The sequence below is a fragment of the Aedes aegypti genome, chromosome 3 (assembly GCF_002204515.2).
Source record: "Aedes aegypti strain LVP_AGWG chromosome 3, AaegL5.0 Primary Assembly, whole genome shotgun sequence".
NCBI lineage: Eukaryota > Metazoa > Arthropoda > Insecta > Diptera > Culicidae > Aedes > Aedes aegypti.
The window spans coordinates 341,288,082-341,311,690 of record NC_035109.1 but is presented as its reverse complement, the minus strand read 5'-3'; the positions used below and the strand labels follow the sequence as shown (position 1 = coordinate 341,311,690).

At 47.0% G+C, this 23,609-nt stretch overlaps 6 protein-coding genes across 6 annotated transcripts; 3 read left to right on the top strand and 3 right to left on the bottom strand.

Moving 5' to 3' along the window:
- Positions 1–662: 662 nt before the first annotated feature.
- Positions 663–1,173, bottom strand: LOC110679783 (histone H2A). The gene has a single exon (XM_021855515.1). The coding sequence runs from the start codon at positions 1,083–1,085 to the stop codon at positions 711–713; it is 375 nt and encodes a 124-aa protein (XP_021711207.1). The 5' UTR covers positions 1,086–1,173; the 3' UTR covers positions 663–710.
- Positions 1,174–5,698: 4,525 nt separating this feature from the next.
- On the top strand, positions 5,699–6,175 carry LOC110679771 (histone H2B). Its single transcript, XM_021855501.1, has one exon. The coding sequence runs from the start codon at positions 5,749–5,751 to the stop codon at positions 6,121–6,123; it is 375 nt and encodes a 124-aa protein (XP_021711193.1). The 5' UTR covers positions 5,699–5,748; the 3' UTR covers positions 6,124–6,175.
- Positions 6,176–7,522: 1,347 nt separating this feature from the next.
- On the top strand, positions 7,523–8,991 carry LOC110679726 (histone H1-like). The gene has a single exon (XM_021855453.1). The coding sequence runs from the start codon at positions 8,250–8,252 to the stop codon at positions 8,928–8,930; it is 681 nt and encodes a 226-aa protein (XP_021711145.1). The 5' UTR covers positions 7,523–8,249; the 3' UTR covers positions 8,931–8,991.
- A 5,401-nt stretch (positions 8,992–14,392) lies between these two features.
- Positions 14,393–14,802, bottom strand: LOC110679812 (histone H4). Its single transcript, XM_021855545.1, has one exon. It carries the CDS (start codon positions 14,749–14,751, stop codon positions 14,440–14,442), a length of 312 nt encoding a protein of 103 aa, XP_021711237.1. The 5' UTR covers positions 14,752–14,802; the 3' UTR covers positions 14,393–14,439.
- Positions 14,803–21,970: 7,168 nt separating this feature from the next.
- Positions 21,971–22,499, bottom strand: LOC110679749 (histone H3). The gene has a single exon (XM_021855479.1). It carries the CDS (start codon positions 22,428–22,430, stop codon positions 22,020–22,022), a length of 411 nt encoding a protein of 136 aa, XP_021711171.1. The 5' UTR covers positions 22,431–22,499; the 3' UTR covers positions 21,971–22,019.
- A 74-nt stretch (positions 22,500–22,573) lies between these two features.
- On the top strand, positions 22,574–23,047 carry LOC110679814 (histone H4). Its single transcript, XM_021855547.1, has one exon. It carries the CDS (start codon positions 22,694–22,696, stop codon positions 23,003–23,005), a length of 312 nt encoding a protein of 103 aa, XP_021711239.1. The 5' UTR covers positions 22,574–22,693; the 3' UTR covers positions 23,006–23,047.
- The last annotated feature ends 562 nt before the right edge of the window (positions 23,048–23,609 follow it).

Genomic DNA, 23,609 nt, shown 5'->3' with positions numbered 1-23,609 from the left:
TGAATGTGCATCTCCAGCGCGGACTTCATTCTCTGGTACCGGCCGTATGTTTCCCCTTCTTCTTATGCTCTTTTCCGGATGCAGAAGCTTTCCCAGCTCGCCTCCCCTTGTTGCTACAAACTAGACAACTCGAACATCCAACATTGAAAGTTTGACCGTATGATTGAAACGTAATCTTTGGCTTGTTTACTTTGAAACACACCCCTATGATAGTTATAATTGATAATTGTGGGGTTTGGAAATTGATTGATTCCTTTAATATTAGGAGCTCCTGATATAGCCTTTCCTCGAATAAATAATATAAGTTTTTTTAAATACTACCTGCTTCATCAACTCTTCTATTGTCAAGCAGTAGATAGTAGAAAATGGGGCAGGAACTGGATGAACAGTTTACCCTCCTCTCTCTTCAGGAACAGCTCACGCAGGGCTGGCTGTTTCAATGTTTTATGTTTCTGTTTCGGCAAATTGAACTCCAAAAATCGAAAGTTCGAGGTATCCCGAACAGAACATTTAAGAAGCCCAAACGTTTCCCCCCGCGGAATCTAGGAATTGATTCAGAAATGGTCATAATATGGCCGATATCTCTTCATCGATCCTCTCTGTGGCTAAATTAGATAAATCTGCAATATTTCAACAACAACTCTCTAGCGGTGGACTGGATATTGTCGTCCTGAAAAGGACGGTTTTTGGTTTGATGCACGCAGTGTAACTTATGCCTTCTTTTCGGTTTTCTTCGGCAGCAAGACAGCCTGAATGTTGGGCAGAACACCACCTTGGGCGATGGTAACACCGGACAGCAGCTTGTTCAATTCTTCGTCGTTGCGGATGGCCAACTGCAGATGACGGGGAATGATTCTGGTCTTCTTGTTGTCACGGGCAGCGTTTCCTGCCAATTCGAGCACTTCAGCGGCCAGATATTCCATAACGGCAGCCAAGTAGACTGGAGCGCCGGCACCGACACGCTCGGCATAGTTGCCCTTCCGGAGCAGACGGTGAATACGACCGACTGGGAACTGCAATCCAGCGCGGTTGGAACGGGACTTTGCCTTTCCCTTAACTTTGCCTCCTTTGCCGCGGCCAGACATTTTGTGGTTGAGTTTGAGTGGACTTGAGAAACAAACGTTCACGAAGCGTACGTAAGCGGTACTGATGGTGATTTCACCGGATGAGGGTATCTTTTATACATGCGTAGCCCTGCGCTGCACTCATACTAGGATGGTGCGAACGAAATGGATGAAGTAGCAAACGAAGCGAAGGGGCGGAACAGCGCTCACCATTCTACGGGTATAAAAGAGAACCGACTGGTTCGGTCGGGCATTCCGAATCGAACTGCCGTTGTGAACGGTTGCGTGTCTTTTTGAGTTGCGAGACAAGTTCGAATTCTCTTCCGTGCGTGTGCGAAGTGCACTCTTTTTTCGCGATTTCCCGCTCCCGCGACTGCTCTCCGGCGCTAACCTACCTCCTAGGGGTGGCTAGCCAGAAAGCATCTCTGCTAGTCGAAGCAGAGCAACCGCGGCCCATAGCGATGGGTCGCAATCGGAAGCAAAAGGCGGACTCCGCCTCGACCCCCGCCCCGCTGGCCGACAGCGGGCAGACCAGCGCGCCAAAACGAGCCAGGAATGAAGATGCCAACCCGGCGGCATACAGCAGGTTGCTGGCAAATAACAAGTTTGCCTCCCTGCCTGTGGACCAAGCCCCCCCGGGCGCGAAGGTTCCCCCCCTCTTCACGGCGTCGAAGGACCTCTCGGCGCTGCGATCCGAGCTAGCGGCCAACAACATCCGGCCACTGTTCAAGCTGTGCCATACCGGCACTAAGATCATGTGCGCCTCCGGCGCCGATTACGACAAGGCCGGCAAGCTGCTGAAGGCAAAAGGGGTGGAATTCTACACCCACGATGCCCCCGGTAGCAAGCCGTTCAAAGTACTCGTCCGAGGGCTGCCGGAGTTCACCCCGGAGGCCATCATCGATGAAATGAAGGCGGCTGGACTCAAGCCGACGAATGTGTTCCCCATCCGGCGAGCACAAGGAGGACGACACCGGGACCAGCTCTACCTGGCCCATTTGGAGAAGGGGTCTACCACCATGGCGGGCCTGACAAGAGTGAGAGCGCTCTTCCACATCGTGGTGGAATGGGAGCGCTACCGCCCGAAAAAACGAGACGTGACGCAGTGTGGCAACTGCCTCGCGTTCGGCCACGGGACCAGGAATTGCCATATGAAGCCCCGCTGTGGCAAATGTGCCGGTGCGCACGCCACTTCGACCTGCCAGCCGATGGAGGGCACCGAATCGAAGTGCGCCAACTGCGGTGCAAACCACGAGGGCAGCAGCCGCAACTGCCCCAAACGTGCGGAGTTTCTGGCAATCCGCCAGCAAGCGTCCGCCAAGAAGCTGGGACGGCAACGCCAGCGCCAACCACCCCCACCGCTGACTGAGGAGCACTTCCCGACGCCCCGCTACCAAGTGCCCAATCTGCCACCGCTTCAACCAACCCACCGGCAGGCATCCCGCCAGTCGGCCCCCTCCGTTCAGCAACGCCTCGCGGCCGCCGCCGCTGCTCCATCGGTCCGGAATGCGCCCCCTCCTGGATGGGGGAATCCTGGACCCAGTGCTTCCGGCACTCCTCCTCCCTCCGACGACGACGGCTCCCTGTACACGCCGGAGCAAATGTTGGAATACACAAGGAACCTTTTCCAACGGCTACGAGCCTGCCGTTCCAAGTCGGAACAGATCGACGCCGCCAACTCGGTGGTATTTGCGTTCTTATCCAAATATGGCCCGTGAGGCCACCACCAAGATCCTCAACTGGAACGCTTGCTCCCTCCGGAGCAAAAATCGAGAGTTGTCCGCCTTCCTGGACCAGGAAGGCATCGACATAGCCGTGATAACGGAGACGCACCTCAAGCCGGAAGTTAACATCTTCATCCCCGACTTCCGGCTCGTGCGGCTTGACCGGTGCGGATCCGAAGGTGGAGGCGTTGCGGTTGCTCTGCGGAGGAACGTCAACTGCACCCTGCTGCCGAGCTTTCAACTCCAAATCATCGAGGCCGTAGGTGTTCGGGTGGAAACCTCCATCGGCCCAATCACGATCATCGCGGCGTACTGCCCGAAGCAAACCAACATCAACGACGGAACATCGGCGGCCTTAAAGCAAGACCTCGTCAAACTGACACGGCGGCAGGGGCAGTTCATCCTGGCTGGCGATCTGAACGCAAGGCACGAGACCTGGGGAAACCCCCGGCGAAATAGGAACGGCCTCATCCTACAACAGGACCTGGAGGAAGGCCACTACACCATCCTGAGCCCGGATTCACCCACCCGCCTGAGCCGGTCCGGGGCCCATGCGACCATTGATGTCTTCCTGACCAACATGGCCGACAACATCTCCCAACCGGTCGTTCACCAGGACCTGAGCTCGGACCACTACCCGGTGGTGGCAGAAGTTGGTTCCCTGGTCAACCGGCATCGGGTCACCCGGCGCAACTACCATCGTGTCGACTGGGGCCAATTCCAGCGGTGTGTCGACGCTAACATCCAGTACGAGGCTCCCCTGGCGTCCGCTGAAGACATCGACCGGCACCTGCAGAGCGTCGAAGAGGCCATCTCCGTGGCCCGAGAACAGCATGTACCAGCATCTGGTCAGGTGAGCAACCCCCTTTTTATCGATCGTGTTACCAAAGATCTCATTCGTTTAAGGAACACCAAACGCAGGCAGTACCAACGCTCTGGTCTGCCTGCGTTGAAAAGCGAAGTCAATCGCATATCCAAAATAATCAAGGCCAGAATGGTGGACCTCAGGAACGATGATTTTTCCAACAAGATCCGCTCTCTCCCAGATTGTGCTAGGCCATTCTGGAAGATGACCAAACTTTTAAAATCCAAACCCAGACCTATTCCACCGTTGATCCCATTAGACAACACCGACTCTAAGGATCGCTTGATAACCCCTGCGGAGAAGGCTGCTGAGATAGGTCGGCATTTCGTCAGCTCCCACAATCTAGGGCTAGACATTCCTAGCCCACACGAAGCTGCTGTTTCCGAACACGCAGCTAACCTACACCAATCTCCCAACGACTTCTCGGAGGAGTTGGAGATCACTGCCGACGAGTTGCTGGCCTATCTCAAAACATCCAAAAACATGAAGGCCCCAGGTTTCGACAACATCCTGAACTTGGAGCTCAAGCAATTGAGTCTCCAGTTCTACCAACATCTGGCACTGATTTTCAATCAGTGCCTCCGACTTAGCTACTTCCCCTCGTCGTGGAAGTCAGCAAAAGTCATCCCCATTAAGAAACCTGGGAAGGATCCTTCCTCCCCCAAAAGCTATCGACCCATCAGCCTTCTCTCAGGGTTATCAAAGCTTTTTGAAAAAGCGATCAACAGACGGCTGCTTTCGGCAGCCGATCAAAACAACATCTTGCTCGAGGAACAGTTTGGCTTTCGACGCGGTCGTTCAACCGTGCACCAACTGACTCGAGTAACCAACATCCTCAGGCGGAACAAGTCCCTTGCCAAATCCTCCGCCATGGCGTTGCTCGATGTTGAAAAAGCATTCGACAACGTCTGGCACGACGGCCTGGTGTACAAGCTGCACCGATACAATCTTCCCACCTATTTGGTGAAAATCATCAAAAACTATCTGTTTAACAGGACGTTCAGGGTTTCCCTCAATGGAGTCAACTCAGACCCCCACAACATCCCCGCAGGTGTTCCACAGGGCAGTATTTTAGGTCCCCTACTATACAACCTGTTCACCTCGGACATGCCTCAGCTCCCTGAAGGCGGCTCACTGTCACTGTTCGCTGACGACACATCAGTCGTCTACAGCGGCAGATTCACGAGAGCACTAACATCTCGACTCCAGAGAGGCCTGAACGTCTTGTCAGATTATTTGAACAGCTGGAAGATCTGTATCAACGCAGCGAAGACCCAGGTCATCCTCTTCCCCTATTCCAAATCCCCCAGACTTGTTCCGGCTGAGGATTGTAAAATCACCCTCGGTGGATCAACGGTGGAATGGTCTGATGCAGCCGACTACCTTGGGCTAACGTTAGACAGCAAGCTTCTCTTCAGACAGCAGGTTGACAAAACGGTCACCAAAAGCAACATCTTGCTCAAAGCATTGTACCCCCTGATCAACCGGAAGTCAACTCTGTCTCTGAAGAATAAGCTTGCTGTTTACAAACAGGTCATTCTTCCAGTAATTGAATATGGCGTTCCAATCTGGGAGAGTTGCGCAAAAACCCACCATCTGAGGCTCCAGAGGACCCAGAATAAGTTCCTCCGGATGATCCTCAACAGCCCTCCGAGAACGAGGACAACCGAGGTTCACCGTCTGGCCGAGATCAAAACATTAGAGGAGCGCTTTGGTGACTCGATCGGTAGATTTAGGGCTCGTTGCCACCAATCGGACCAGCAGGTCATCCGGGACCTCGTTCCCCCCTAGGTTATCAAATTTTATTTTATTGTAGTCTTGTAAATAGTAGCTAGGATAACAAATTTTCTTTTAAAAACCACCAGAGCCCATACGGCCAATATAACAACTAGGGTAAAACCGCAAAAATAACAAAAACATCTATCAAAATCCAACTTTAAGACCAAAGCTGAAGGACCTATCGGTCAACCTCTTGACATGTAAACCAATTACCTTGTAAACCAAAAATTGCAAATAAACATGAATTTAATGAAATGAATCGGTCGGGCATCAGTTTCAGTTTTCGTTTGGAATCTAAAACAACGTTAGCAGCACGATGGCACCGAAAACCAGCGGAAAGGCCGCGAAGAAATCCGGCAAGGCCCAGAAGAACATTGTCAAGGGCGATAAGAAGAAGAAGAAGCAGCGCAGGAAGGAAAGCTACGCCATCTACATCTACAAGGTGTTGAAGCAAGTTCACCCCGACACTGGCGTTTCGTCGAAAGCCATGAGCATCATGAACAGCTTCGTCAACGACATCTTTGAGCGTATTGCCGCCGAAGCCTCCCGCCTGGCCCACTACAACAAGCGTTCGACGATCACATCCCGCGAAATCCAAACCGCCGTCCGGCTTCTGCTCCCGGGAGAGTTGGCCAAGCACGCCGTTTCGGAAGGCACCAAGGCCGTCACCAAGTACACCAGCTCCAAGTAAATGACGACCGACACTGCGTTCAATCACACCAAACCAAAAGGCCCTTTTCAGGGCCACTATTTCAATCCCGAAAAAGAGTTGATTTTGAAAATCTGACACTAGACTGTTTTATCACACTATTGAACCGACTGAGGTAGTGTCACGGCGGTGACTTCATACGTGACAACACCCCCCTCTCTTATCAGTTTGAATTTATTCAATTCATTTTATTTATTCGATGTTATCAGTTTCAGTATTGATTAATTATAACGATTACAGTTGCAGAGATTTGGATCCCCATTCAGCTGCGTAATAAATAATAGGAACTTAATTGTTAAGCAGTATAGGGAAAAATCTGTTCACAAAAAAACCCTAGATCTAAGTTTTTCCATCCGTTTGAATTTAAAACAAGAAGATCCACTTCGTACGTTCAACATTTCTGCTGATTGCAAAAAAATGTTGTACCTTAACCACACTTCATTCACTAGCAGAACGTTTAAAGTTCAATATTTATGCTGATTGCCATGTTGCACCTTAACAACTTCATTTTTGCTATCGGTTGTGCTGCATGTTAGTAGTTTAGACAATTTTGACATCATAGGACTAGCTAGCTAGGCAGGCATGATGACAAGTTTCGTGGTTCGTTCGTTCTTCTTCTCAACGTATTGGAAAGAAGCTCATTATGTTTTCTAGCGTCCCATTACAAACGATCTCGTAAGAGCATCCCAGCAGTTCAGGCTATCATAATAACGTTTATCGAACAACAGTTGATGCAAATGGTATCGATCGGATAATCTCGATAATGCCATCAATCAGTTCCCATTGATGGGGCCCATTCACATAGTTCATGGGTGGGTGGTGTGTCTTCGAGATGTAACGGGTCAAACGAAATTGGGAAAACATTCTTATACACAATGGGTGGTGGGCGCGTTGCAAATGGTCATTGTTGGCGTTATGAAGTTTGCGAATGATGGTGACATGACACGTTGTGTGGTTGCCATTCGGCTTCCTGGCTCGGGTGTTGCTCAGTACTAGCACGGACAGACACGTTGAACAGCCCCTGAGGGCACTGTACACAAAAATATATCTCGATCGGGGGGAGTGTAGGGTGCAGTTTCTACACCGGGAACACGTGCCGTGGGGCATGTTAGGGACTTCCGAGAACAATTTGTCGCGAATTCAGCGCGACATGTCCGGTACTACTGCCGCCAGAAGAGATTGTATGGAATGTTCATTCGATGCAACTGCAGCTAGCAAAACCGATGCCTATTCGGGCAGATTTCGCACTAGCTCATTTGCAGATTCCACCGCAGGGAGGGTGCTTGCTTTGCTTGCTTGCTTCTTGAAGTAAAACATTCTCAGATAAGCTAGATCCATAGTAGCACGTGCACTGTCCTTTTCCAATGCAGTTGCCGCCGATGGCTGAGGCAATGCCAGCAATTTGCACACATTCGACCAACCAACAGTGCACAGGTGGAAGGTGATTAGTGTTTGGTGACATTGTTTTCCGGACAAAATGGCACAAACTTGTGTGACTGACGTCATAGTCGAGCCCAAGTTTTCGGTATGTTTGATGAAAAACATCAAATTAACATTGTTCAAAGTTTACTAAAACCAAACGCGTAACATCGCTCGTCGGCACTGGGAATGACTTTGTTTGAGGCTCATTAGGGGCCATTAGACACCGGCATACTGGCTATACCCGCATGTCACCGCAAAGAGCAACCATTCATGTTGCCAAATTCACCACCGCCGTGCAGGGTGGTATTGTTTCAATAGTTACTATTGATTGTTTTATCGAGCAAAGCCACACCATATGGCGCACGGGTGCTGTAAAGACATGTCTCAGCGGTGCTTCTCGCGAAACCGGCCCGATGTGGCGATGACGGGCTGCTAGCGAGACTCATGCACTCACCAAACGGACATACTAGACAGGCAAATACTTAGTGCGATTACCGGAAAAATGCGTTTTAAAAAGGTGTTACCAAAAATATGTACAATATTTCGCGAACAGTCATCCAGTGGACGACCATGTCTGCATCCCTAACACAGACGACGAAATCGAACACCGCACTGTTGCCAGAATTTCCGTCATTCATTCGTTTACTATCGCCATCGTGTGAGTGTTACTCTAGCTACCTATCGAGATGTCTGAAGTTGCCACTGAAGCCGCTGCCGCAGCCCCGGCTGCCTCGCCAGCCAAGACCAAGAAGCCAAGGGCCCCCAAGGGACAGGGCAAGCCGAAGAAGCCGTCGACCCACCCCCCAGTCAACGACATGGTTGTTGCTGCCATCAAAACCTTGAAGGAACGCAACGGATCGTCCCTGCAGGCCATCAAGAAGTACATCGCCGCCAACTACAAATGCGATGTCGCCAAGCTTGCCCCATTCCTCAAGAAGGCCTTGAAGAATGGCGTCGAGAAGGGCAAGTTCGTCCAAACCAAGGGCACCGGCGCTTCCGGTTCGTTCAAGCTGAAGGCTGAAGCTAAGAAGGCCGCCAGTGAGAAGAAACCGAAGAAGGCCGGCGAGAAGAAGGCCAAGAAGGCTACCGGAGAGAAGAAGAAGGCCACCAAGAAACCAGCTGGGGAGAAGAAGGCCAAGAAGCCAGCCGGCGAGAAGAAAGCCAAGAAGCCGGCTGCAGCCAAGAAAGCCAAAGCTGCTGGTGCCAAGGCTGCCAAAAAGGCCGGTGGTGTGAAGAAGGCTGCTGCTCCGAAGCAGAAGGCCACCAAACCTTCCAAGACCGCCGCCAAGAAGCCCAAGACCCCAAAACCGAAGAAGGCTGCCCCAGCCAAGAAAGCTGCCGCGAAGAAGACCGCTGCCAAGAAGTAAATTTGGGACAGCAACCGTACTGTTGTAAAACAGTATCTAACATCCAATCAGTCCTTTTCAGGACTACCATCCAAGTTTAGAACAAAGAGTTGCACAGTCAATGATATTCCATTTCCATTTATTTCCAGAGGGAAATAAATCCCCCCGAAAAGTTACGTGCACTTTGCCACTGAATGGCGAATTCTTCCCGAACCCTTTCGCAAATCAATAAAATTGGCCAATCATGCACCCCTTTCTCTGCCAGCAACTGTAAAGCCCGGACAGGTAGGCGAGCACTGGCTGGCACTCACTGTAGCGGTGCATCCGTACCCAAAGCAAACCTCCACTAGAGGAACAGCTTTTGATACACTCGAATGATTCAAGGATTTGAAGAAGTCTATCGACTTAAAGGCTCCCCCAGATCTAAGCGACTTTTTACGGCGACAGCGACAAAAAAACGTCGCGATTTCGCAGCGATTCGCGTCGTGTCAGTCAAGATGGTTCCATAGAAGAGTGCTTGCAGCGACACAACAACGAAATCGTGTCGCTGTCGCCGTAAAAAGTCGCGTAGTTTTGGGGGAGCCTTATTTAAATCGGGTTGAGATTCGTAGCGTTGCCTTGTGAAACCAAAACATGTTTTCGCGGCAACCTGGAATCGAACCAAGGACCTTGCGATCGATAGGCCCGTGCGTTTTTAATACACTCAGGCAAATGGACTATCGAAATACATTGGATGCACTTATGAAAATTCGCCACAATAAATCGGGTTGAAATTCATAGCTTTGCCTTATGAAACCAAACATTGGCAACAAAAAATGTTTCTCGCAGCAACCTGGAATCGAACCAAGGACCTTGCGATCGTTAGGTCTGTGCGTACACCACGCGCCTACCGACGCCTGGATGTGAGTTGATGCTAAAACGAAACATAAAGCGTTCGTATGTCAAAATGCAAAATGTATGCATTTCGATAGTCTAGTTCACAGGTCCGTACGTACCGGACCTACTGGGCAGGCTGAGTATCGACATCCCAAGTAGAGCGGTCAAGTACAGTTTGCTGCTAATAACCAAAGTAATCTTGACAGCTGATCCAGTATGAGCGAACTGCCACTATTTTCCTTGCGGAATAATCAAATTACTCTTGTGGATGTTGCAAATTAAGTTAATTGGCAGTAAAATACTAAGCCCAGGGATTGGCTTCTGAAAATCTCAATCTTTCGGGGCCAATGGGTCGACCTTGCTCAGTATGTTTGATTTTCGTAATCCAATGCTGTTCCACTATTCCAAAGATGAGAGCAAATCAATACAGTGTAACTGATTTTAAGCGTGATTGGCGAATCGAACGCCTCACATCCCCCCATCGCAGTTTGGGTACGAGAGAAAGAGAGTGAGCACCGCCGCCATTTGCTTGCGTGCACCGAGAAAAATTTGCGGCTCGAAAATTTGGCCCTGAGCTCCTGACACTCAAATTGAAACCGGTAAATTACTTCCGCCGCTGTTACTACACGTGGAGCATTTCCGTTGGAGTGAACGCGTCTTCATTATCAAAATTTTTTGTGCTCATTCTTTTGATTTATTTCGCACATGGGATTTTGCGAATGCCTCTTCTTCTTCTCATTTTTCTTGGCCGGCTTCTCACTTTATTTTTTTATGTGACCATTTTGCTCACATGGCTTGTTGGGAAGTTGAACCCAGACACCTTCAGCATGGGTTTGCTTTGTAGCCACCGACTTTACCACTACACTAAGGAAGGCCTTGACTGCTATTTATCAACATTATGCTCTTCAAGTGCGTCTTACTGCCGAGTTTCAGATAATTTGGCCGATGCCAAACTCCAGATGCCAAAATAAATCAGTGTTTCATTAAATTGATGTTTCTCTAAAGTAATTAAATCTAGGGTGAATTAAAAAAAATAAAACAAACCCACACATGTAGCAGCATCTACCTTACCTATTCAATTTGTAATCGATTAGTTAACTAATGAGAGATTAGAAACTCTTAAAATGCTGTTCCCAAGGAAATCTGGATTTATTGTGGTATGAATATTCAACAACTTAGGATTTTTTTTTGTATCCAATATGTTTGAGTGCAAAAACTTTCGGCAAGATTATTTTAGGCTAGTAAACTTTTCTTTCAAACTCTTGAGTCAAAAAGTTAGAGCCAAGCTCAAAAAATCAAACAAACATTGTTTGGTACTACATTGCTAATTATTGAGAAAAGTGAAACCTTTTTAAGAAGTTAGTACCGTAAAATGGGGTGTTAAGGACTCGTGGGGTTTTAAGGGATTGAACTTCTCCATCAAGTTTGAAAAGTCACAAAAACGTCGGAAGTCGATATATCAGTCATCTGAAATGCTTGCTTTGTTCGGAGGATTGTGAGCTGCATTATGTGATCGGGGATATCTATTAATATTAGGTATTGTGGAGTCTAGATATTGAAAACGATTCAAACCATTTTTGAAAGAATTTTATTGGCAAAAAAGATTTAACTACAAAACAATGAAACAATATTAACAAAACTATGTGAGTAACCCAGAACATAAGTATATTTAATTGAGATCACAACGCAGACAAAAGCTTTTGAAAATGTTATCTAGATTTCGCCTTTTAATATTTCTTATGGAAAAAGTTTCTTTTTGAAAGTTAGCGGGGTGTTAGGGGATTATCTTTTCTACTACTTTTTCCAAGTTACAAAACTCGTTCGATTTATGCCGATATATGTTCCATTATACTTTAGGCTTGTTCCGTGAAGTAACACTGCATTGTAAAGGTTAAGGGGACTATTTTGTTTGTTACTGAATATTACTAAAATGTCTAGCCCTGAAAATATGGGATTTTTTTTTTTTTTTTTTTTTTTCTCAGAGGCACCCGAGTTGCGCGAAGAGTGAAACCAAATCTACCTATCGAACTGTCAAACTGTCTACCTATCGAGCAGACCAGCAAAACAAATAGGGGCTATTTTCGAAGACGAAGGAGAACAATCATTCAAAGAAGCAAATGCAAATATATAGGTTATGATCCTGTTGCATTCAAGTATCAAAACCAATTCAAGACAATTTCAATATCGAGTTAGGGAGAGTTAACTGTACCGTCAAGCTACCATTCACCGTGCATTTAAGAAAAATTTGCACTTCAAAAAAATATAAAACTATTCCAAATAATTTGAAGCGTACTAGAATACCACTACGTAGCGGGCAATTATATAATAATTCAGGGAAAAATCTAAAACTAGTGATGCATAACAAAAAATTAGTCAAAAATTATGTTTGAAAATGTCATGTTAAGGTCGCCTCGTACCGTTCTATGTGTCACCATTTACCGTGCGTATAGTTTTCGTCATGATTTGATTTTGTATCTTGAAGAAACGTTGTTAATGGAGCAACTATGTTGCTAGTAGTGTGCGCATTCATTTTTAAGAGTATTCAAATCTTCATTTACAATAAAAACTATACAAAGTTTAAAAATTGGCTAAATTATTATTTTTTAATTAAAATCGTTATAGGAGGTTTGACTGTATTGTCCAAACCATTCCATATTCACTTAAATTCTAAATATGAAGTAGTTTAATGACGACATAACAATAAATCTAATATTATCGCATAATTTCATGCCTTTTACACTATACACGGTAATAGGATCCATATATATTGAAAAGGATCCATTCACCGTGCATTTGGGTTTCGACTGAAACACAATAAAAATTCTAATTTGCATTAAATCTCATTGCTCATACGATGAAATACATCTTACTAATAATATCCACAGTGAAAACTTGTTGAAATTTTGAAAAATTTCATACTCTATCGTTAAAATAAAAAATGTGATTTTTTGGCGTTTCTACTAAGATTGTTGCAATATCTCGTTATCAAACAGAATTCACATGATTTTGTCTACATAAACTAGGTTTTTCAAAATTATTTGTGGCAAAAACTAGTTCGTTTCATCAGTTTTATCTTATTTTGCTGACCAAAGAATGATTTGTGAAAATTGTATGAATATTCTGTAGGAATTTGTATATGTGCACGGTGAATGGAGGCCGCACGGTGACTGGTGACTTAACGGTATATAGGTTATGATCCTGTTGCATTTAAGTCTCAAAAACAATTCAAGACAATTTTACGAAGTATTGACAGTTTCCAGATTAATAACTATGAAAGATTTAGCAGTTAAAAGAAAACGGTTTGCGTTTGCAGGAGTTCCAAGTTCGATAATATTGATGTATTATCTGATTGAGGTTGAGCATAACTTATGAAAATGAATGAAAGCATCAAAGTTATTGATCAAAAAGATTATGTTTTGTTGTTGGCAAAATATGGTTTCATTTGCGAAAGTCAAATTCCTTTACAACCCTGTTTTGCAGTTACGTCAAAAATCACACATTTTCATGATTATCTCAGAAATCTGCCATAGGATCCTCATAATTGTGTTTGGCACGCGACGAGAGAATCCAGTACTGACCCGATTTTGTCAGCCAATTTCAGATTTGTCAAAAAATTGGTATCGTCATGTTTTACCACGTACCCTCTTTAAAAGTCCATGTAACCATGTCGAAATTTGAAAAAACGGGAACAAAATAAAATGACCCGATTTGGTCAGCCTAAAATTCATCGAGGGGCTGACAAAATCGGGTCCTTACTGTAGTAGGGCTGTCCTTTGTTTAATTATTGACATACTAGAAGTTGCTTGAAAACACCCCATTTTACGGTAGACATTTCATCATCCACTTTCAATACATTTCAATGAAACTGATTTGTTCAAAGTCATAAATGCTTGTTGTGGTTTGTAGATTCGAAGCTTGGAAATGTTCGTTCAAAACGATTTTCCCGGTGACCTTCTCAAATTCCCGGTTTTTTCCCGTCGGTGGATTCAAATTCCCGTCTCTCACCCGGTTCGGTGATTCGTTTTCCCTTCGTTTCGTTTCGGGTGCGCGAACACAATTCCAGTGCTTGTAAATATTGATTGCAACCGCATCCATTTCTCATAAGGTACAGTGTGGAACATGATGAAATATTTGTTCGTCCATCGCATTGTGGAACCGAGCGAGGCAAACTAAGAAGTTCCTAACGCAATCCTAATGGAATTTGATGAGTGGTAATAGGTAATAGGGAGTGGTACGACGAGCGTTCCGTACCTGACACTGAAGTCCGGAGTTGAGATGCATGCACGTGAGATTGGTATGGAAAGATGCACGCACTGGATTTCACCGGCGTGGCATCATAGCGGTTGTTGTTTTCGAACCGACCGAAGTACAACAAGTAAGTAACAACAGTAGTGCCACCCCGGGAAATGACAGTGCTGACTAGACTAGACTATGTATGTATATATATATATTGGCATTTTATGGTGTCTTCCAATCGGAGACGAGAATTTTCTCCCCAAGCCACGCCACCGCCGGACTGCAAAAGCGTGTAGTGCTTGTCCCATTAGATTACCCTTGCTTTTAGTGTGTGAACATTTGTCGTATCAACTCCTTGATGAGTGTGTTTGGTGGCCCTGAAAAGGGCCGTTTGAAGAGCGAAACTTTGGAATGCGATTTAACCTCCGAAACCGTACAGGGTGCGTCCCTGACGCTTCAGAGCGTAGACAACATCCATAGCGGTAACGGTTTTACGCTTGGCGTGTTCAGTGTAGGTAACGGCATCACGGATGACGTTTTCCAGGAACACCTTCAACACACCACGAGTTTCCTCGTAGATAAGTCCGGAGATACGCTTGACTCCTCCACGACGAGCCAGACGACGGATTGCGGGCTTGGTGATACCCTGGATGTTATCACGCAAAACCTTGCGATGACGCTTGGCGCCTCCTTTTCCGAGTCCTTTGCCTCCCTTGCCACGGCCGGTCATTTTGGATGAATTTGGTTCTGTGTTCGACGACGGTAGTACTGGAACTGATGGCTGCGCCAAGGTTGGTTGGTTGTTTGGTTTAACGAGGCTTTAACCGCAAAAGCGGTCATTCGCCTCTCGGTCATCTACGGAGTGTAAAACAGTTTTATTGTTAGAATCGCATTCGTATTTTCGACGATTGACAGTTTCGCATGCATTTGATGTTTTTTCCCTTTTCACACTTTTGATTGTTTTCACAGTTCTTTTTCATCAACAGATTTATTTACTTCTTTCACCTTTTTTCCATTGTTTTTACATTGTTGTCCATTACATTTTTGATTCAACGTTTCCCATAGTTTTTTAAATTTGATTGAAAAGCTTCAACTCTTTCAAAAACTTGATCACTTTCCCTTCCCTCTCTTGTCCGTAACATAATATTTCCCCCAAACTGTTTTCGAGTCCTATCTCCTTACGCACTTTTTCGAATGCCCTGCATTCAATGAGCAAATGCTCCACTGTAATTATTGTGCCGCAATGCTGACACTTCGGCACCTCCCCTTTTTCCATCAACCACCCATGGGTTATTTTCGTGTGCCCGATACGCAATCGGGTTAGCACCACTTGTTCACTACGAGTCTTTCGGTCCCTCCATGCAGCAGTTGATGGTTTCACTCTTCTTAATTTCACTGATCGTTCTCGGTGCCAGGCCCCTTCCCACACATACTCCAGAATCTTCTTGCTCCAACTATTTCGATCGACGGCCGGTACCTGTCGATCCCGCACTTCTTCTCTTCTTCCACTATTCGCTAATGCATCCGCTTTCTCATTCCCATCAATTCCTACGTGTCCAGGGATCCAGCAAATCACCGCGTTCTTCTTCTCCATTTCAATCTGCACTGCTCTAATCCACGGATGTTTGGTGGTGTTCGCTTCGATCGCTGCCACACAGCTCGCGGAGTCCGTGAAGATGACAGCATTCTCTCCAGGTTCAACGGACTGAACAGCAAGCTGTAACGCCTTCGCTTCTGCCGAAAAAATCGTGCAACCCGTCGGCAGACGGGCACACCGCTCCTCTCCGTTGCAGTATATGCCCAGCCCGACTCGTTCCTCTTCGTCTACCGATCCATCAGTGAAAACATGCTTAAAGTTTACGTAGCTTGTTCTCGCTAAATCGATAAATAGTGCTTGTGCTTTGCTGGTGGCTTCTCCTACTTTGAATTGGGACTTAATAGACCAGTCAACCGTTGTTTCCGCAGACGCCCAGCTTTTTCTCAGCGGTCGGGGGAATTCCGCTACGGGCGGCAATTCCTCACCCGTCGCTTCTTCAAACATACCTTTCGCACGCGTTGAAATTGGCCACTCGTCTGAGTGGTTTGCAAATGCCTTTTTCTCTTCCAGCTTCGAAGCTTTTGCCACTAGTACTTGGCATGCCAAGTGCTCAAAAGGCAGCTCGCCAGACTCCGCACAAATTGCTACTATTGGGCTAGACCGGAACGCACCGGAAAGCAATACGTAGCATATCGTTGTAAACAGGTTTCAAGATATTTGTTGCTTGCGTATTGCTCCGACTTACTATGCCCCATCCATGAAATATCTTCGGAATTATTAGGGCCTTTCCGATGTACAGCAAAGTTGACCTTGTTCCGCCGGATCGACGTCCAATGATCCGAAGCAACGATGTTCGACTTTTACACTCCTTCTTGACCTGCACTGCATGTTCCTTGAAGTCGAATCTGCTGTTGATCGTCACCCCAAGCACTTTGGTACTTTTAACCAGTGGTATGCTGGCTCCATTTAGTTTCACTTCTGGAAGGTTTGCGTGTTTCAACTTTTTGCAAATGTGAAGGTGCTTCGATTTTTCAGCAGCAATTTTAAGGCCGCTGTCATTGGCCCAGTTTCCTATCCATGAAACGACTTCTTGTACCTTTTTCCTGACTGCCTTTTGGTTCAGACCGGAGATGACTACGACAATATCGTCAGCATAAACAAAGAAGCGCAGCACGCGCGATGGACTACTCTCCGAAACCCTGCCAAATACAGAGTTCATGCCGATCACGAAGAGAGTCACTGCCAGCACTGATCCTTGTGGTACGCCGTTGGTTTGTTTCTTCCTATCAGAGAAGGTCCCTCCAATTGCCACTCGAAAGTACCTATCTCTGAGGTAGTCTTGAACAAACTCCATCAACCTTCCGTGAATTCCCCAGTTCTGCAGCTGTTTTACTATTGCCTTGTTGGAGATGTGATCGTAAGCCTTGCTGATGTCCAGAGAAACTAAGTCGATGTGCTGCTTTTTTCCTAGAGCCTCGTCAACGCATGCTTCCAGATCCGCTAGATACATATCGATGCCTCTTCCCTGACGGAAACCCATATTGTCGTGGATCCAACAGCTGGTTTGATTCAATTACCTCAACGAGCCGCCGGTTGACAATCCGTTCTACCGTCTTCCCAGCACAGCTCATCAATGTGATGGGACGTTGATTGCCGAGGATCTTGGGGTCTTACCAGGTTTGGGTAACGGGATAACTGTACCTTCCTTCCACTCATGTGGAATTTTTCCCGACTTCCAAACCTCATTGATAAGCTTCAAGAAACCGACTTTGGCCTTATATGGGAGGTGTTTCAACATTGGGTATCCGAGAGAATCAGGCCCAACGGATTGCCCTTTACTCTGGTCTATTGCCCACAACAGCTCTTCCATGGAGATATCCCTATTGAACAGACCTTCAATTTTGGGAGTATCTGCCATGGGCTCGGGCCGCAATCATCTCTTCAGGTCCGTATATCTGCTCAAGATAATCAGCCATTGGTTTGCAATTTCTTTGGGGTCCTCCCAAAAACACGTCATTCAGCCGAAGGGTTGGTGCCGTTACTTGATTCTTCCCGCTCAACGCTTTCACGTTACGCCAGATGAGGCTCACTGGAGTGTCTGGAGTTGAACGAATTAGTAAACTCGTCCCAGGATGCTTTTTTCGCTTTATTGATGACTCGTCTGCAGTTGTTTCTCGCTAGCTTGAACTCTTTAACAGCTTCGGCTTTTTCCGGGTGATGGTCGGGTAGCTTTTTTACCTTACGTAGCTTTTTCCTCCGGTACTTTACGTTGTTTTCCACTTCCGGGTTCCACCAGTGAACCGATTTTCTCCCAACATTCGAGCTGGTTCGAGGAATGAATTTCTCCGCACTTGACTTCACGAGCTTGGTGAACTCAGCGATGCTGGAAAACTGGGTCACTTTTCTTCTCGATGGAGTTCTCAAAACCCTTCCAATCCGCCTTGTTGACATCCATTGCCGCCTTTTAGTCTGCTTAGCAACTTCAGCTCCAGTAACGGATATATGATCGGGAAATGATCACTACCTCGGTTATCTTCATCCACTGTCCAGCTCAGTTTTATACCCAATCTCCGTTGATACAATGGTGAGGTCGATTGCAGATAACTTTCCGCTGACAGGATCTAATCGGGTACCTTGTCCGGAATTCAAAATCACTAGGTCGTGATCAACCACGAACTCTAGGATTGCTTTTTCCCTTATTGGTCTGATTTATTGGAGCCCCAAGCCTCATGGTGGGCATTAAGGTCTCCCATCACCACTAGCGGATACGTTGCTTGCCAGCACAATCGACGCTAAGATGTCTTCCACCATTTGACAGTCATTTTATCTGGAGGGATGTATAGAGAAACCAGAGTGGCTTCTATTGGATAAAGGATCGTTGCTGCTACTGCTGGTATGGAAGGAGTCTAATAGCCACCGGGGAGGACGGATCGTAAAGACTTACGCACTGCAAGAGGCGACGCCTCCGCACCGTGCTGTTTTCCGGATCCACACGATTAAACCGATAGCGTATTTTCCCGGAGGGAAGCGCCCAAGAACGAGGTTGTCACGTGTTTTTAGTCTCTGCCAGAGCGATAAGCTGGACAGGAAGGATTTTCACGCACTAATAACAAAAGTTCATCCCTGACGGCCCTTTAAGGCCGTTAATGTTTCCACTGCACTGCAAACACTTTTGGGGGCGAACAAACTATGCTGTTCAACTACTTCGACTGTACATGCGGCTTGATTGCGGTGTTTCGTTGGCCATACCTGATCTTTGAGGAAGAGGTGAAGCTCACCTCGCCACCAATAGCTCCCGTCGATTCGTAGTTGCTACCCGACATTAATTCCGAATCGTTCCCGTTCGTATTCCGCTTGTAGGGAGGGGAGATTTCTCCGGATCCTCCTTGCTGCTTCCTTTTCGCCAACTTGTCCTTCTTGTCGATTTCTTCTGCCTCCATCTCCGAATCGGTTACCTTCATGACTTGGATCGTTCGTTCCTTCTTGCTCCGCTTATGCTTCTTCGTCGAAAGCTCCTCGACGATTTTTCGGAGCTTCGCCAATTCCTGGTCGACTCCTTTCATCCGCCTCCACTTCAGCCCGTAAAACTTGAATTTCCCGATCCTTTTCGTCCTGATGCAATCGATTCTGAGCACCGGAAACCCCAGCATACGATTTTTCGCCATGGACCCGGTCGTACTCCTTTTTCGCGTCAATGAACGACACGCCGGTGTTGACCTTGATCCGGATGATTTCCTCCTCCTTCTGAACACCTTACATTTCTTGCTGTTCGACTGATGCCCTTCGCCACAATGCAAAAACACTGCGGAGGCGATGCACAGCCGGGCCTCGAGATCGATTGGGTGACTTTTCGAACAATTTCGACACCGTTCCTGCCCCTGCAACGCAATTTTGTGTGACCGTACGCGAAACACTTGTAACAAACCGATTGGGGAGGGATAATACACACGGGTGGGAACTCGAAGCGAACCGAACCAAATATGCTTCGGGATAACAGTTCCACTGATGGTCAAAATAAGGGTAGGGTATTTACTCTTACCTTTCCATCCTGCCGTGTGATTCGGTGAACATTCGTCACGCCCTGCTGCTCAACTCCGTTTCAAGCAATTCCTTGCTCATGTTGATCGCTTCCGGGCAGCTGACAACGCATTTGACGAAATTCATCGTCGGATGCAATGAATCGCCACCTTGGTGCCATCAATCAGCTCCGTCATCTGCAGCAACTTTTGCACTTCGCTTCACTTCGCACTTTCAACACGTACCGCGAACCTCTGTTTTCGGTGTACGTCTCGTCCCAATTTTCCACCGGCGGGCATGTTCCAGCGACCGCCCATAACGAACGGATTGTCCGGGAACTTTCCTCCGTCTTTCGCCACCATCGACATCACCACTAATTGTCCGTGATTACTGTTCGATCCAACCATTCCGGTAATCTTCTCCCGTACCGGAATTCCCCCCAGGGGGAGCGGCATTACAGCCGCCATGGCCAACAGGCCGAGCTCCCACAATCACAACTCCAGACAACAATTGTCTTCACTCACGCACTAGAGGAATTCTTCTTCTCCTTCCACGCACCGCAAAATCCTATTCGTTTAGGCACTACCAAACGTCGGCGAAATCAATTCGAACGACCACCACAACCTTTTCACGGTTTTTGTTGTTTTCTTTTCCCACCCCGCAACGCCCTGCTGCACTGCAGCTCGCCGACGGAATCACTCCGGCTCGCTTCTTCTCTTCCTTTTGCTGTCACACAACGCCAAATGCCAACGCTCACTGTGATCGCAACACGATCGCGGTTGAACACTCTTTCACACACTGACGGGTGGCACCGTCGAAAATAGGTCTCTCTCCTTTTCCGCTTTTCCTTTTAGCTTCCGATTCGCACGTCTTATTCACTCGAAAACTATCACGCAACTGCATGGCTGCGCCAAACACTAAGCGGCCACTTTATACCCACTCGAGGGTTGGAGTTCTTCTTTCCTCTCTTGCTTTTTCTATTCTTCCGTGGCTTCCGATTGGTTGCCTGCATCGATATGAGCATATAAAGAGGACTGCCTGGTTTTTGACCCTCATTCTGTCGCTGCGTTTCAACTGATCCGTTTGACTAGTGAAATGATTCCACTAGTAGTACTGTTATTGGTGCTTATCAGGCAGGATAGCAGGAAAACTTTTGGCCTCGTACTGTAATGAAAAGGCGCCGAACCAATTCTTCCCCGCATAGTAGAATCGTCTTCGTCCAGAAAGGCCAAATCGCTTGTATATATGGCTGGTTTTGGTACGCGCAATGGCGAGCTTCAAGGTGGTCCTTGAGGTTTTCTGAAGAACTGTATTTCGTCATGAAAAGGTTTCAGCTTGTGCGGTTTTCCAAAAGGAACTTCTCCTAACCTTGCTAGCTCTTATGCTTAAGTATTCGTTGATTGGGGAACGTCCTTCCATCCTGCATTTCAGGTTGTTAACATACCGCAAGAACATATGCGGTCGTTCGTTGGCATTTAGTCCATTTGCTAAACCTTGCAGGATTTACAAACTGAAGATTGAACTCGGTGAAGATGAAACGGGGCGCCAGTTCTTCCTGTGTTGTTGCACTTTGTATTTGGTTTCTGGCCAATCACCTTTCGGTTTGCGTTCAAGAAATTGGGTCCTCGAAACCACGGACTGTCGATTTAGATTCGGTTCCCATTCTTTTCCATTTAGTGTTCGTCAGCCGGATTTAGTTTAAGATGGAACCCATCCGCAATATATCCTACGTCGGTTGACAGCAATATTTCACCAACGGCGAACTGCCAGCAAACTTGTGGTAGCGCCGATGTTCCGAATTGTATCCAAGCAGCACCGTTTTGGGAATCACTCCACAGAAAAAACTGCGGAATGGGGATAGTGTTGGTCTGTTTTACCGATTCCAGGAGACGAGTTCCAAGAACGGCAGCTTTCAGCTCCAACCGCGGTACAGATAATCTAAAATTGAGGGAATCAATCAATTTCCAAAACCCCACAATTATAACTATCATAGGGGTGTGATTCAAAGTAAACAAGCCAAAGATTACGTTTCAATCATACGGTCAAACTTTCAATGTTGGATGTTCGAGTTGTCTAGTTTGTAGCAACAAGGGGAGGCGAGCTGGGAAAGCTTCTGAATCCGGAAAAGAGCATAAGAAGAAGGGGAACATACGGCCGGTACCAGAGAATGAAGTCCGCGCTGGAGATGCACATTCAAAAGTGTGTGCAAAGCGAAGCATGAAGGGACAACTCGAGTTGTCGGTTGGTTGACGTACCTCCCCTCATCAGTGTTGAGAGTATGATCGTTCGGTGGTCAAGGGGCTTTAGGAAGTAGTTCCCCCAGGGGAACAAACAGTTTTAGGTACACTGAAGGGAAAATTGCTCACACAACTCTTTTAGGGAATGCTCTAGTGGCCTGAAAAGGGCCGTTTTGTTGAGAATGGCAACTATAATGCAGACCGAATTTAAGCGCGTTCTCCACGGATACGGCGAGCCAGCTGGATGTCCTTGGGCATAATGGTGACACGCTTGGCGTGGATGGCGCAAAGGTTGGTATCTTCGAAAAGACCGACCAGATAGGCCTCGCTCGCTTCCTGCAGGGCCATGACAGCCGAGCTCTGGAAGCGCAGATCGGTCTTGAAGTCCTGGGCGATCTCACGAACCAGACGCTGGAATGGCAGCTTGCGGATCAGCAGCTCAGTCGACTTTTGGTAGCGACGGATTTCACGCAGAGCAACGGTTCCTGGCCGATAACGGTGAGGCTTCTTGACACCTCCGGTGGCTGGGGCGCTCTTGCGAGCGGCTTTGGTAGCCAGCTGCTTGCGAGGAGCTTTTCCTCCAGTAGACTTACGAGCAGTCTGCTTGGTACGGGCCATTGTGTTAGATGATGATTAATTTGCTTTCAATCCAAACGGATCAGTTGAAACGCAGCGACAGAATGAGGGTCAAAAACCAGGCAGTCCTCTTTTATATGCTCATATCGATGCAGGCAACCATCGGAAGCCACGGAAGAATAGAACAAGCAAGAGAGGAAAGAAGAACTCAACCCTCGAGTGGGTATAAAAGTGGCCGCTAGTGTTTGGCGCAGCCATCAGTTCCAGTACTACCGTCGTCGAACACAGAACCAAATTCATCCAAAATGACCGGCCGTGGCAAGGGAGGCAAAGGACTCGGAAAAGGAGGCGCCAAGCGTCATCGCAAGGTTTTGCGTGATAACATCCAGGGTATCACCAAGCCCGCAATCCGTCGTCTGGCTCGTCGTGGAGGAGTCAAGCGTATCTCCGGACTTATCTACGAGGAAACTCGTGGTGTGTTGAAGGTGTTCCTGGAAAACGTCATCCGTGATGCCGTTACCTACACTGAACACGCCAAGCGTAAAACCGTTACCGCTATGGATGTTGTCTACGCTCTGAAGCGTCAGGGACGCACCCTGTACGGTTTCGGAGGTTAAATCGCATTCCAAAGTTTCGCTCTTCAAACGGCCCTTTTCAGGGCCACCAAACACACTCATCAAAGAGTTGATATGACAAATGTTCACACACACTAAAAGCAAGGGTAATCTAATGGGACAAGCACTACACGCTTTTGCAGTCCGGCGGTGGCGTGGCTTGGGGAGAAAATTCTCGTCTCCGATTGGAAGACACCATAAAATGCCAATATATATATCGTCCCCTTAATGCTACAACTAGATAACTCGAAAATCAAAATTTTGAGATGTGCAACTTTGAAAGTATGACCGTTTAACAAGGTGATGGTTAATCGCAGAGATTATGATTGAAAAATAATCTTTAACTTGTGTATTTTGAATCACACGCTTAAGACCTGTGGATATTTTGCAGATCTAATTAAGAAAAATGTTTTGACATATTGAAGTCAAAAATTTCAAATTTCGAGTTATCTAGTTGTAGCATCAAGGGGACGAACTGTTGTTCGATAAACGTTATTATGATAGCCTGAACTGCTGGGATGCTCTTACGAGATCGTTTGTAATGGGACGCTAGAAAACATAATGAGCTTCTTTCCAATACGTTGAGAAGAAACTTGTCATCATGCCT